Source organism: Eptesicus fuscus, chromosome 5, assembly GCF_027574615.1.
Source record: "Eptesicus fuscus isolate TK198812 chromosome 5, DD_ASM_mEF_20220401, whole genome shotgun sequence".
Lineage (NCBI taxonomy): Eukaryota > Metazoa > Chordata > Mammalia > Chiroptera > Vespertilionidae > Eptesicus > Eptesicus fuscus.
In genome coordinates this window covers 75,762,669-75,777,913 of record NC_072477.1, presented here as the reverse complement: position 1 = coordinate 75,777,913, position 15,245 = coordinate 75,762,669, and the positions used below count along the sequence as shown (strand labels likewise).

The window sequence follows — 15,245 nt, the reverse complement described above, 5'->3', positions numbered from 1 at the left end:
GACCCCAAAGGACGGGGAAAATAATGGAGACTCAGTGAACTCCAAAGCAAAGATCAGAGTGCTCCCCAAATCGCTTCATATATGGGTACCTGCTCCATTTATCACCAGCAATCCTCCCACCATCTGTTGTCTCTGTTTCCCTTCTTAGTATTGCCAGACTAGCCTGGACTTGTGTAAGGAAAGAAATGAAAGAAACGTCAAGTTGCACCCAACACCGTGAGTGAGCTTTGCTGTGCTTTTCTCTGAAGATGTAGCCATCAGAGATTTACATCATTAAACTTCAAAGAGAAAAGTAATTCCCACTTTGCTAACTGATGGTGTTTCAGATGCTCCTGCTCTCAGCCAGAAGAGCAAAGGGTAAATAAGGTCAAAAGAAAAAGACCTAGACATTGTAGCTAGAACATAGGGCATATCAGGATATTCTATGCCCAGTAGCACAGTATCACTCAAATTCAGGTAGGAATAGCATGGCCACAAGATAAAGAACAACAACAACAAAAATGAATCACCTTTAAGTGTACCAGCTGAGCAGAAGAGACCTGGTTGGTGACCAAGTGATGTATTTTAGAGATGGAGGATATTCTTAAAGGTCAAACTTCATATCCAAAAGGCCATTCTTCCCACAGAATCCTTGACAATTGTTTTCAGCCTCTGTGAGACCTTTTTTTTTTTTTAATATGGAACACTTCAAGAATTTGTGTGCCCGGAGCTCCAGTGGCGCAATCGGTTAGCGCGCGGTACTTATAAGAATTTGTGTGTCTACCTCCCTCCCCTCCTTCTCTGTATCTTTGCGCAGGGGCCATGCTAATCTTCTCTGTATCGTTCCAATTTTAGCATATGTGCTGCCGAAGTGAGCACTGTGAGAACTTAATACAGAGAGCTCACAAATTCACTGGGGAATCCATGACACTGTTAGAAAGTTCTTTATCTATTGAGCTCAAAGTACCTCCTCGTTGCTTCCACCCACCTACATCATCGTCTCAGAAAGATCCTCCCTTCAACCCTAGAAGCTGGACAGGAACGACAGAGACAGAAAAGCCATTGACCCTGGTTGTTATTTTAAATGAGATTCCTTAAAAATCAATCACTTTTTTAAAAAATATATTCTATTGATTTTTTTAGAGAGAGTGGAAGGGAGAGGGATAGAGAGTTAGAAACATCCGTGATGAGAGAGGAACATCATCAATCAGCTGCCGAACCCAGGCATGTGTCCTGACCAGGAATCGAACCAGTGGCCTCTTGGTTCCTGGCTCGATGCTCAACTGCTGAACTATGAGGGCGGGGCATCAAACACTTTTTTTTTCATGCCAAGAGTCTGTTGGCATAGCGTACCTTTAACAATATTGGGGGATGGGGTTGGGGGTGGGGGGGGGCGGTGAATGCTAGACTGACTGTCAGGTGCACCTGGCTTCCAAGCCCATCTCTGCTACATCATAGCTGTGCAATCTTGGATAGGTTACTTAACCTCACTGGGCCTTTTGGTTCATCTATAAATAGGATCATCTATAAATGGGAGTGGTAAAACATGCCATGCTTATGTCTGAGTTGTAATATTAAAATAAATGGCATGTGCATGAGAATATTCTATAAATTATAAAGAGCTCTACATGCATGAAGTTTTTATACCAACTGTTCATCTTTACTCTGTCTTTTTTTTTTTTCTGCTTTTTTTTTGCCAAGTTTTTATACACTCATTTTCAACTAGAGGTAGCTGACTTCTTGGCCTCATTATAAGGATATACCAGAAAGTTCTTATTTCAAACTATAGCCCAGAAGCAGTCGCATCATCAAACAAGGTGGTATAGAATCAGGAAAGGATCAAAAGCACTGTGAATGTCTTAGAAGAAGAGTTAGAAAAACAAGTGGCGGTTATTTTAAGAACAGACAGCAAGGGGAGAGGCCCAGGGCCCGGCAGGGAGGAGAGGGTTAAATCCTTTCCTCTGCAGTACAAAAGAAAAGAGTGTGCGGAAAGATTAGGATTTTTGCTTTTACAATGGGAGCTGCAGAAGCGTAGGGAAGAAGCTGAAGGGGAAAAAAAGGGGGCGTCTCCCCTTTAAAGACTTGCAGAGATTGAGAGAGAAAGAGAGAGAGAGTCAGGGACAGAGAATCAGAGAGAGAAAGAGAGAGAGAGTCAGGGACAGAGAATCAGAGAGAGAGAGAGAGAGTTTGCCTATCTCTGGGAAGAGAGAACATCTCTGCTTCACTGTGATTTGCCTGAGGGAGAGGCATCAGTTGGCTTCAGACCCAAGGGAGAGACCAGACCAGGTCACCCTGGTTAAGACTAAGTGAGCGTCACCCCTCCCTCTCCCACCACTCTCTACCCGGGAATGTCTAGGCGAAAGCAGCGGAAACCCCAACAGTTAATCTCGGACTGCGAAGGTCCCAGCGCGTCTGACAACGGTGGGTGCCTGGGGAGGGAGGAGGGGGGAGCTCTGAGTGCAAGCCTGTGTGGGTCAGGCCAGGGCAAGGGGAGGGCCCCCGGGCCATGGGCAAAACCAGGGGGAGGACATAGTCACAGAGGGAGAGGGCTGGAGGGAGGGGGGGGGACTGAAGGAGTTGAGATACAGGGACTAAGGAGATGACCTGTGGTGGGGAGAAGCCCCACTTGGCTTTTCTCAGGAATGATTCTGTTTGTGTTTTCCTTGTTGTTTTTCTCTGGATGAAATGGAGTTTTCAAACTGGCTCTGTCTCCCCACCCAAGAGTGTTCTCCCCAGGTCCCCCTTTGCTCACTGGTCTTTGTGCGGTTGCTAAGTAACATCCTCAGACCTGAAGACTGTCTCTTAGGGGTGGGATTTTCCCCCCTTTCCTTTCAGGAGAGTTGGGTTGCAAGAGAATGAATTGGATAAATGCGGAGATTCCCCTGAGGGAGAAGAGAAAAAAGTTTCTCATTGTTGGGCTGAGCAGAGAGCGGATCAGAGCTCCCAGAGGGAGATAGCTAATGTCGGTCAGATGAAGCCTGGTTTGGGATGTGTATCCGTGTCACCTGGGATGGAGGCTGGAGGGGAGGTCTGGATGAGGTGCTTACTTAGGTTTGGGCTTCAAGATAGGCCAAGCTAAGAAAAAAAGTATGAGTTAATATACCTGTTAATACATGCATATCATTTTGTAAGGATATTATCACCTGTTTTTTAAGTAATAGCGTTTCTTTATGGGGGTTGGGGTAGATTTCATATATCCTTATAGCATTCCAGGAAGAGGCAGACAATAGAGCAATAGGGTACTGAGAAGCGATATTGTCCAAAGTCTCAGAAACAGAGGCATAGTCAGGATGAAAACCCAGGTTTCCTGAGGCTCAGGGCTGGTGGTGCTCACTCCACTAAATCGGGGTTTCCAAACTTGCTTGATGGGTAGATCTAGGCCAGAGTCCGGGAATCCATAACTTTGCAAATGTCCAGGTAATTCTTAGGATCAAGCAAGTGTTGGACATACTGGTCAGTGGTATGGCCATATGTGTTCTCACTGTGACAGTCTGGAAGTCATGACTCAGGGATAAACTATTTGTTTAGCAAATAGTTAATTCACCCAACAATGTAGTGTAGGATTAGGCACCAGGGTTCTGAAGCCAGGCTTTTAGGATTCAAATCCCAGCTCCACTACTTGGTTAGCTGAGCAGTCTTAGTTGTTTACTTTACCTCCCTATGCCTCAGTTTCCTCATCAGTAAAATAGGAATGAATATACTAGCTACCTCGTTAGGTTATTGGGAGAATCGAAATGAGTTAATATACGTATGTACAGCACTTGGAAAAATTACTAGCATAAATAAGAACTTAATGCGTGTGAGTATTGTTATTATCATTATATGTTAGGACAGTGGCAATTCCCAAAGTGCTGAAATATGACCAAAACTCAGGAATCTCTTGGCAAATTTCAACACTTCTTTATGAGAGATGTGCCATGAAAAGCTCGAGGAGAATGTATTTGAAGTGACCAAAACTAACCCATGGGTTTGGTTTTCCACCTGTTGTAAAAACATGACTGGAGGTCAGTCACATCAGTGCTCCACGTGCTATGGATCAACCTTAACAGACATACTGTGTTTCGGGTAGAACACCTCCTCCTCAGAGTCACTGCTTTGCTGGGATCCCACTGTGCCCATATTTAGAGGCTCATGGTGGTGACATCTGTTCCCTCCTGGGACACATTAGCCCTTCTTAATGCCTCTGCAGGCCGGATGTTTCCTCCTCCTGCTCTACAGGAAACTTCCCTCAGACCCTCAGAATTGCCTCACAGTCCCGCTCCCCTGCTGGCTTGATTTTGGAACAGTGCTTAATCTCCCCCAGCCCAGGAGGCGTCCTTTCTCTTTTCCCAAGTCTGCTCACCCATTCTCATTCCACAGCTGAGCAAAAATCTGTGAGGGACCCAAAGGAATCTTCAGCAACTGCCCTGAGTGGCTTCTCAAGCTCCTTGAGCTGTAGCTCCCACTTGGGGCTGTGAATCCTTGGGGGCATAAAGATGCTGCTCCAAAGCCATCCCCGTGGAAACCGGAAACCATGTAGGCTTGCACCCAATGTCAAGATCAAATTTCAGTTGAAATACTGCCTTGAGCCATGAAAATGAGAAACATAAATGTAAAGAGCAACAAAGTAGTAGTAACCGTAGTTACCTCCTAGGATCTGCCTTAAGAAAGCGTAAGGGTTATCTGATCAGCATTCTCCTGACAGTGAAAGATCCTGTGTTCCTTACAGGACCTGGAGGGCTACTGGGTCTCATCTGTGAAGATGTGGGAGCTACGCTGGATGAAATCTAAAATTCCTTCCTTTTCTTATGAGATATGTAGGGTTCTCATTTCCTCCTTTTCCACAGATAGGGTTTCTGTTTGCTTATGTGATCTTCGGGCACCTGACTTTTCCTTCTACCTTTGAGACATTTTCTTGTTCTGGTAGGGAAGTTTCTTTTTCTTTCTTTTTTTTTTTTTTTCCTTTTTAAATATATTTTTATTGATTTCAGAGAGGAAGGGAAAGGGGAGAGAGATGGAAACGTCAATGTTAAGAGAGAATCATTGATTGGCTGCCTCCTCTATGCCCCCTACTGGGGATCAAGCCCACAACCTGGGCATGTGGCCTTGACAGGAATCGAACCTGGAACCCTTCAGTCCGCATGCCAACGCTCTATCCACTGAGCTAAACCGGCTAGGGCAGGTAGGGAAGTTTCTTATTTAGGGGCTCTTATGTGTGTCCCTTGCTGTACCTGTGAAACTATGGTCATTATCACGAGCATCAGCAGACATTTATTTAGTAGGCTAGGGTGCCACTGAGGTTTTCTGGAGTCTTTGCCTTCTTTTAAGCAATATTCACTCTATGTGACAAGCAAATGCTTAGCCTTTGTTGCACATTTTAAAAGCCTCATCTCCGCAGTGACCTAAGACGTCACCAAGAAACAGTCTGTGAAACCTGTTATCCAGCCATGTTTTTGTTCAGCTTCTTTGACCAGAACACCAAAACCTAACAGAATAGTTATTGCACATAAGTGATGAGAAGGAAATAGTCTATTTACTTTAAAACTCTGGAGAGAGAAAAAAAATCTCTCCCCTACAGAGTCTAGAAGTCTGGATGAGAGAACATAAGGGACGTGAATAGGGAAAATGTAAACTAGTACATCTGGGAAATAAAGGAAACAACCAGAAACCCAGATATTTAGTGAGAAGGAGAAACCAGGACAACAGCCAAACAGATCTAGAGGGAGAAATGGAAGCTGGCTGACATCAAGAGCAGCAAAAGGGGGAGAAAGCAAAATTAGAGTTTTAAGGGCTCTGTTCTCTTTATATCTGGAAGCAGAAAGCATCGTCTCTCAGGCTAAGCCCTAAGCCTTTCAGGCCTAGGTACCCCTGGGTCAAAAAGAGAGCATTTCTGCGTGGACAGAAGTAACTCAGGCATGATGTGGCAGAGAAGGGAGAAGGAAGCCGCAAGCCTGGTTTTCAGTCCAGCCTGGACTTTGAAGCTATGTGACCCGGGGCAAGTCCCTTCTTCTCCCAGGCTTCCCCTTTTGACCTGTAATTAATGACACTCATCAATAATATTTGTGGAACATTTACTATTTGTCAGGCACTATGCTAATTCCTGAATGTATTTCTTGTTTATTCCTCCCAACTACACTATTATTACCTCCATTAAAAAAATTTTGAGTGTGTGGTAAAATACTATGCTTATTAAACACTAACTCCCCCTTTCCTTCGCTCCCCCTCCCCCGTCCCTGGCAACCACCATTCTCTACGAATTTACCAATTCCAGGTACCTCATATAATGGAAGCATATAATATTTGTCCTTTTGTGTCTGGTCTAATTCATTTAACATGTTTTCAAGGCTCAACCATTTTGTAGCATGTGTCAGAATTTCATTCCTTTTTATGGCTGTACCTCCATTTTAAAGAAGAGAATCCCAAGCCTGAGATAGATTAAGAACATTTCCCAAGGTCACAGACATTACAAAGTGCTGGAACTGAGCCTTTAACTCAGGTCTGTTAGATTCTGAGCTGGCACTCTCAATGACTGAGCTCAAAGAAGGGGCCAGATCTCTCAAGTCCCTTTCAGCTCCAAAGTGCTATGAATTCTGAGTCTTTTGATGTCAGAAAAATACTTTTTTTATGTTTGACCTAAGATATTCCTATTCTGGAAACAAATATATTTTTCTCACTTCACACCGGATGTACAAAGCATTGTGCCTGCATAATTATCCACCGTGTTGCACAGGCCCTGGGTGCATTAGTAGGTGTGGGTGGCAAAGGAGTATCTGTGTGTATTTAGGAGAGAAGAGTGAGGAAGAGAAGATGGGACATTATGCCTTAGAAATAGTCCATAGCAGCAGTTACAGAATCACTTCATAATTATGGGCACTGCCAATTAGTGTTGGTTCAATGTTTATAGTAAGTAGGCAGGTGTTTTGTTCCTTTGATGGCTGGAAAATTCTCAAACTCTTTGTAGAACAAAGCCTTTCATCTTACAATTAGAAATGGGGTTCAAGAGGCACATTGGGAAAGGCAGTACAGTGGCTAAATTCAGTCAGGTTTAAATCATCAAGTTTTCTTCACGGGAAGCAGAATACATGAGCACTAATGTCTGCCTGTGGGCAGAATAGAGAGAGTGCCTGTCAGGAAGATGTAGCAGTGAGCAGCTCGTTTTGCCCATGTCCTCATTTTGGCCAGATTGGGCACAGATAAGGTTTGTGAGGAGTAGAGTAGAAGGGCTGATGGGAAGGGCAGTACTCTGATAGGTACTGTGGTTCTCATCCTTGTCTGGACAGTAAAATCACCTGAGGAACTTTGCAAACATACTGATGCCTGGATTCCACCCTCAAGGATTCTGAATTACTTGGTCTGAGGTGTGGCCTGACCATCAGGATTTTTAAGAGCTCTCCCAGTAATTCTAATGGGCAGCAAAGTTTGAGAACCACCGTTCCACTAGACCACCTTGCTGCGCACTACCCACCTGTTTTTCTCTTTGTTCTCCCCAGGCCTTCTCTCCCTAGCCTAAAGCAGCAGTTTGATGGCCCGCCTGGTTTAGAGAGCTACCTGGTTTTCCCTTTTCCTCGTCATTTAAGCTCTTTATAAATTTAAACAACCATGTCCAGGTCTTAGGCCTTCATCCATCCCAGATTTTGCATGTGACCCAGAATAGCTTACCTCACCTTATCTGCTATCTACTACACCATTACCAGCTTAGTTTATTCCAGCCAGTGTTTATGACTTCATTTGTGTCTGCCTAAAAACCATGCCCCCCTTTTAAGACAGGCAGTGAGTGCAAAGTGCTGAGAAGTAGAGGTCTCCTCTTACAGGTGGCTGTTGATCTGTCACCTTTCACCAGGGACTAAATTTACTTTAAAGAAGAGTGCAGATCAAATTACGCATCAGAAAGCAAGTTTCATTAAATAGCAAGAAAGGGGACAGTGTTTCCCAGGAGAAGATGAAAAGAAAAGGATTTCTTTTCTTGTAGGAAGACTTGACAAAACAGCAACTTGATATCAAATGTTCACTGCTAATTAACAAATGCTCAGTAGAAAGCTTCCATCTGATTCCCTGCCCTTACTGAGGCTGGAGAGCAAATGGCAGGTAGGTGCCACACAGGGCCCTTTCTTCAGCATTAGGGAAGCCACACAATGTTGATGTGCTTCAGAAAGCACTGGACAGGAGTCAAAATTCTGAATGCTTCCTTCACTGATTTACTGTGTGGACTTGGAAAAGTCACTTAATCCCTCCAAGCTTAAATTTCCGTATGTGTAAAAATAACATTGCACTAACCTGTGACTTGCCAAATTGCAACAGACCCTCCCATTTCCTCATTGTAAGGGTCAGCCCTGGAAGCACTTAGCTCATCTGTTACAGAGCCATCGTTTACAGTGTTATGATTCTTATGGTTATCTGAAGTTTCAAGACATAACTCAGTAAAATGTTTTCAGTGAAAAAAAGATAGCAAAATTTCACCCGGTTGGTGTGGTTCAGTGGTTGATTGTCTACCGATGAACCAGGAGGTCATGGTTTCATTCCCTGTAAGGGCACATGCCCAGGTTGTGGACTCAATCCCCAGTGGGGGGAGTGCAGGAGGCAGCCAATAAATGATGCTCTCATCATTGATGTTTCTATCTCTCTCTCCCTCTTCTCTCTGAAGTCAATAAAAATATATCTATACTAATAAGAGGGTAACATGCTAATTAGAATGGGAGACCTTCCGGACAAAGCCATGGTGGCGGGGCTGAGGCAGAGGTTAGGGGTGATCAGGCCAGGAGGGGAGGGCAGTTGGGGGTGATCAGGCCAGTGGGGAGGGGCAGCTGGGGGCTAGCAGGCCGGCAGGGGGGGCAGTTGGGGGCGAGCAGGCCAGCAGGCAGAGTGGTAAGAGGTGATCAGGCAGGCAGGCAGGTGAGCTGTTAGGAGCCAGTGATTCCGGATTGCAAGAGGGATGTCCAACATCCCCCGAGGAGTCCCAGATTGGAGAGGGTGCAGGCTGGGCTGAGAGACACCCCCTCCCCCTGTGCATGAATTTCGTGCACCGGGCCACTAGTTAAAAAATAAAAATAGCAAAATTTCTGTTCAAAGGCTAAATGATGTTACTACTATTAGGTTGTTTCAGCTCCTTCCAAAAAAGATTCCCTACCCTTGACATATGCCAACGATATTAGCCAACATCTTATTTCAGAAATTAGTAAGATTAATAAGAAAAATGACAAATGTTAGTATATGTGTATTTCAGTTTATTTTGTTTTGCCACTGACAATGTAAATTCTCTAATCCATAATATTTGGCACTCCCCCCAAAATTTAAAGTTCCATATGTACATACCAAGAGTTTCTCAAGTTTTTGTTCCCACAATACTTCTCTGAGGAAGATAGCACAGCTACAATATTACCACTTTACAAAAAGCGAAATAGTGGCATAGTGTGGTACGACTGACCACCCTGCCTCAACTTACCAGTCAGGCAAGAACAGAACTGGGATTAGAACAACATGGGTTTACTGTTGCTCGGGCAAACCACAGAACTAAGCACTCGTGGTCGCCTGCTGTTAGCGAGATAAATTCTTTCAGGAAGTGGGAAATCCATTAGGATTCATTTCAAGGTAGAAAGGGAAACCCCATCTGGGAGGCATCTTATCCCTTCAAACCTCTCTCAGAACAGGAGGCTAGGAGGCCGGTTGCCCCAAGCAAGTGTTAAGTAATTTCTAGGCATTCGAACCAGGTTGACGCTGAAAGGGGCTTTAGACCCAGAGGCTGCCAGGCAGCCCCTGCTGCATTTTTCCCATTGTTTCGGGAAGAGCTCCCCTCCCCCAAAGTTAGAGCTAGGTGGGCCAGCATCTCCCCAAGCCCTACTGTCCTTAAATGGTGACAGTACGTTGCCAGAGGAGAACAATGAAGGGAGAGTAGAGAGGGTGGCTCATTTAAGAGATGGCTCCTTAAGTAAGCATGAACTTTGTAATTTGCGTGTGGAGCCGCTGATCTGTGGAGTAACTTGCATTCAGTTATCCCGGAGGAGGCGGGGCAGGGTGGAAAGGGGCTTAGCGTTGGAAAAGAGGGGTCCTGAAATGCCTCTCTTGGAATTTCGACCTTGCAGCCTCCCACGCTGAGAAACTTCTTTTGTGGGGGGAGGTGAGGGTAGGGTGGTAACTGAGGTGAGGAAGACAGGATCCACCTTGGGGTGTTTGGGGGGGGGGGGATGTTGATGGATGAATGTTTTGGGTTCCCCCTGCGCTCTGGCTTCTGGGGCTCCTCTGAGGAGATCAGACCACCTCTCTGGAGTCTACGATTTCCAGGCTCAGCGGATCTTTTATGCAAAGAAAAGCAGGAGAAGCCTGTCGCTTTGCTCTGGTGAACAGGGCTGTGTTTCCCACTGTGCCCCCTTGAGCTTGCTGGGGGGAGGGGACGGGCCTGGGCAAAGGCATCTGGAGATGGGGTGAGCTGGCAGCGGGCAAGGAAAGGTGAACCCCCACCGTGACCCACAGCACCTGTCACTGAGCCTCCGGAAACGCTCCTGAGCTCCAGGTCCCCGCCCCCGCACACCCACCTCCGCCCCAGCCCGCTCCTCTCCCGGCTCCCGCCTCCCTCCCCAGCAGTTCCCCCTCACCAACTCTCCCCTCCAGCGGCCCCACCCCCATCTCCCCTCTCCCAGCTTTCTGGCTTCTGCTCCTCCCACCTCCGCACCGCCCCGCTCCCCTCCCCCTCCTCCCTGCCCCCGCCGCCGCCGCCTCCGAGCTCCATCTCTGCAGTCTGGGCCGCTGGGTGCAGAGGCTGCCGCAGCCCCAGTGGCCACCGCCACCTCCCCCCATCCCCGTCCCCATTGTCTCCCACTCCACCCAGCCCTCCACCTCCCCCACTACCATGGCGCACGAAGCCGGGAGAAGCTCCCTTCTCAGGGGGCCCTGCGGGGAGCCGGCGGAGCTCGGAGGTGCGGTAGGGTCCGGACTGGGCACGGGTGGGGGCGGAAGGGACACGCGGGGGGAGGGGAGGACTTGCGGTGGACGGGATCAAATGCACGTTTATCTGCATAGACCCTCGTCCGTGCCCCACGCCTATTCCACGGGCCCGCTGGTGGCCCGGGGTCGGTGGTGGAGGCGGTGGGGGACGACCCGCGAGGGCACTAGCTCGCGTGTTCCCCCACCCCACCCCCATGCTGGGGTTCTGGTGTCCGGGAGGGTCAGGACGGAGCTCTAGCCTTCTGCCTGGCCTGCTGGCGAGCTCATCTCCCCTCCCCCAACTAGCAGTGACTGGGCTCCCAGTTAATTAGAACCTCCGTGTAGCCGTTCCGACCGCGCCACCCACGCTTTCTCCTCTTCTTCCAGGTGATGCTAGCGAGGAGGAGCACCCCCAAGTCTGTGCCAAGTGCTGCGCGCAGTTCACTAACCCGACTGAATTCCTCGCTCACCAGAATGCATGTTCCACTGAGCCCCCTGTAATGGTGATCATCGGAGGCCAGGAGAACCCCAACAATTCTTCTGAACCCCGGCCTGAGGGCCGCAGTAGTCCCCAGGTCATGGAGGTGGAGCACAGCAACCCCCCGGATTCTGGGTCCTCCGTGCCCACAGATCCCTCCTGGGGGGCAGAGCGGAGAGGAGAGGAGTCTGCAGGGCATTTCCTAGTCGCTGGCACAGGTACAGCAGCTGGGGGAGGAGGAGGAGGAGGAGGCCTGATCTTGGCCAGTCCCAAGCTGGGAGCAACCCCGTTACCTCCAGAGTCCACCCCTGCGCCACCTCCTCCGCCCCCACCGCCCCCACCGCAGCCCCCAGGTGTGGGCAGTGGCCACTTGAACATCCCTCTGATCCTGGAGGAGCTGCGAGTGCTGCAGCAGCGCCAGATCCACCAGATGCAGATGACCGAGCAGATCTGCAGGCAGGTACTCCTGCTCGGCTCCCTAGGCCAGACGGTGGGCGCCCCTGGCAGTCCCTCAGAGTTACCTGGGACAGGCACTGCCGCCGCCACCAAGCCCCTGCTTCCACTCTTCAGCCCCATCAAGCCTGTCCAAACCAGCAAGACACTGGCATCTTCCTCCTCCACCTCCTCCTCCGCAGGGGCAGAGACGCCCAAACAGGCTTTCTTCCACCTTTACCATCCGCTGGGGTCGCAGCACCCTTTCTCTGCGGGAGGGGTTGGGCGAAGCCACAAGCCCCCGCCCGCCCCCTCCCCAGCCCTGCCAGGCAGCACAGATCAGCTGATGGCCTCGCCTCATCTGGCATTCCCAGGCGCCACGGGACTCCTGGCAGCACAGTGTCTTGGGGCAGCCCGAGGCCTGGAGGCCACCGCCTCCCCAGGGCTCCTGAAGCCAAAGAACGGAAGTGGCGAGCTGGGCTATGGGGAAGTGATGGGTCCCTTGGAGAAGCCTGGCGGCCGGCACAAATGCCGCTTTTGTGCCAAAGTATTTGGCAGTGACAGTGCCCTGCAGATCCACCTGCGCTCACACACAGGTGAGAGGCCCTATAAGTGTAATGTCTGTGGCAACCGCTTTACCACCCGGGGCAACCTCAAAGTGCATTTTCACCGGCACCGTGAGAAGTACCCGCACGTGCAGATGAACCCCCACCCAGTGCCAGAGCACCTAGACTACGTCATCACCAGCAGCGGCCTGCCCTATGGTATGTCTGTGCCGCCGGAGAAGGCTGAGGAGGAGGCAGCCGTGCCAGGTGGCGGTGTGGAACGCAAGCCTCTGGTGGCCTCCACCACAGCACTCAGTGCCACCGAGAGCCTGACGCTGCTCTCCACCGGAGCCGGCACAGCTGCAGCTCCCGCGCTCCCTGCTTTCAATAAGTTTGTGCTCATGAAAGCGGTGGAGCCAAAGAGTAAAGCTGATGAGAATACTCCTCCGGGGACTGAGGCCTCCGCCATCGCAGGGGGCACGGAAAGCGGCGCAGCAACGCGCATGCAGCTAAGTAAGTTGGTGACCTCACTTCCCAGCTGGGCTCTGCTTACCAACCACTTCAAGTCCACGGGGAGCTTCCCCTTCCCCTATGTGCTGGAGCCCTTGGGGGCCTCGCCCTCTGAGACGTCGAAGCTGCAGCAGCTGGTGGAAAAGATCGACCGGCAGGGAGCCGTAGCCGTGGCCTCGACTGCCTCAGGAGCCGCCACGACCTCTGCCCCTGCAGCTTCATCCTCAGCTTCATCGGGACCTAACCAGTGCGTCATCTGCCTCCGGGTGCTGAGCTGTCCTCGAGCCCTGCGCCTGCATTACGGTCAACATGGAGGTGAGCGGCCCTTCAAATGCAAAGTGTGTGGCAGGGCTTTTTCCACCCGGGGCAATCTGCGTGCACATTTCGTGGGCCACAAGGCCAGTCCAGCTGCTCGGGCCCAGAATTCCTGCCCCATCTGCCAGAAGAAGTTCACCAATGCAGTTTCTCTGCAGCAGCATGTTCGGATGCACCTGGGGGGCCAAATCCCCAATGGTAGTAACCCGCTCCCCGAAGGTGGGGGAGCTGCCCAGGAGAATGGCTCTGAGCAATCTACAGTCTCTGGGGCAGGGGGCTTCCCGCAGCAACCATCTCAGCAGCCATCCCCAGAAGAGGAGTTGTCGGAAGAGGAGGAAGAGGAAGAGGAGGAAGAGGAAGACGTGACTGATGAAGATTCTCTGGCAGGAAGAGGCTCAGAGAGTGGAGGTGAGAAAGCGATATCAGTGCGAGGTGATTCTGAAGAGGCATCTGGAGCAGAGGAGGAAGTGGGGATGGTGGTGGCAGCGGCCACAGCTGGGAAGGAGATGGACAGTAATGAGAAAGCAATTCAACCTCCTTCGCTGCCACCGCCGCCACCATCAGACAGCCTGGATCAAACACAGCCGAGGGAGCAGGGAGGCAGTGATGTTGCAGAAGTCACAGAAGAGGGGGGCAAACCAGAGAGGAGCTCAAGCCCAAAGGCAGCACTCGCCCTGGAAGGGGAAGGCAGTAGCACCACCTTGGTGGAGGAGCTGAGCATGCAGGAGGTGATGAGAAAGGAGCCAGGAGAGAGCAGTAGCAGAAAGGCCTGTGAGGTGTGTGGCCAGACCTTTCCCACCCAGGCAGCTCTGGAGGAGCATCAGAAGACCCACCCCAAGGAGGGGCCACTCCTCACTTGTATTTTCTGCAGGCAGGGCTTTCTCGAGCGGGCTACCCTCAAGAAGCATATGCTGCTGGCTCACCACCAGGTACAGCCCTTTGCCCCTCATGGCCCTCAGAATATTGCTGCTCTTTCCTTGGTCCCGGGCTGTTCTCCCTCCATCACTACCCCAGGGCTCTCCCCCTTTCCCAGAAAAGATGACCCTACAATCCCATGAGCCTGTTTTTTGTTCCTGCTACCCTTTGACCTAGTTTGCAGAAACTTGAGAGCTCTGTAGAAGGACCTCTAAGATTTAAGAGGCTTTGTTTGTCTTTTTCTCTTAATTTCTTACATAGTATGTCCCAAGTGGTTTTTCTCTAGTCCCTGAGCTTGGAAATCATGCTCACAGGAGGATGACCCCCTGAGGGATTTTTCTTCTCCATTCATTGTACCCGAGGGAAATAGATTCTCTAAAGCTTTCACATTCCCAAGGGAAACCCACCCCAGCTTCCCTTCGGTGACCCTTCTCCCCTCCCCTCTCTTCCACTCCCTTTCCCTTTGGCAGGTGCACCTGAGCACCCACATTTGGAATTGCAGCCCAGCCCAAAGGGACCAGGAGCTGTCCCTGGAGGGCTCAGTGCCACTCCTCTCTGGTGACCAGGTCAACCTGCAGGGCTTCTTCTCCCAAGACATTCCTGCCCAGCTGGTGAGGGTGGGCCTCCTGTCTTTCTGGAACTAGAACATGGCTTTTTCCTGTCCAGTCACCTGCCCACCCAAGCCTGGGAGTTCCAAATCCACTTCCACTACCACTTCAGCGCCACCAGTGCTATTTGGTCCAAGAGCTGTGGCTGGGGACATGCCTCCAGCAACAGGATTCAGAGAGGCTAAGGAGCAAAGAGCCCTCCTCTTCTTATTTCAGCCTCCTGCATCCATGGCAGTGCCTGAACAGCTTATCGTAGAAGAGAAGTAGCAACCTGTGCATTCCTTCCCCCTGCTCCAAAAGGTGCTAGCAATGAAGGTGCAGCAATGTCTGTATCTGTGGCTCAGCCCTAGAGGGTAGGGAGAAATAAAGGGTATACTCTTGCCAGTAAGCTTGATAATCACATTAAGGCAAAGGTCGATATGCCAAGACATCTCCAGCTTCTCATATTCCTTCATCATTGCCTCTCCAAGTTAGGAAACAAGTGGGTTTCTTGCCAAGATGTCTCCCCTGGAATATTTTGGGAAATGTGAAGTTAGTTCATATCTTTAATAAGCACTGTTGGTGAGGACA

General features: G+C 50.0%; 1 protein-coding gene and 1 pseudogene across 4 annotated transcripts; one reads left to right on the top strand and one right to left on the bottom strand.

The window, feature by feature from the left end:
• Positions 1-745: 745 nt before the first annotated feature.
• On the bottom strand, positions 746-858 carry LOC114229075 (U6 spliceosomal RNA; annotated as a pseudogene).
• Positions 859-2,327: 1,469 nt separating this feature from the next.
• On the top strand, positions 2,328-14,971 carry SALL2 (spalt like transcription factor 2). 4 transcript variants are annotated; one of them, XM_054715595.1, is made up of 4 exons: positions 2,328-2,400; positions 11,260-11,568; positions 11,986-14,081; positions 14,712-14,971. In XM_054715595.1, the coding sequence occupies exons 1-4, from the start codon at positions 2,328-2,330 to the stop codon at positions 14,940-14,942; spliced, it is 2,709 nt and encodes a 902-aa protein (XP_054571570.1). In that variant the 3' UTR covers positions 14,943-14,971. The 4 variants fall into 4 exon arrangements, with proteins under 4 accessions (XP_054571570.1, XP_008158025.2, XP_054571571.1 ...); XM_054715596.1 differs by lacking the exon at positions 2,328-2,400 and adding an exon at positions 10,799-10,865; XM_008159803.3 differs by lacking the exon at positions 14,712-14,971 and having other exon boundaries at positions 11,260-14,323.
• The last annotated feature ends 274 nt before the right edge of the window (positions 14,972-15,245 follow it).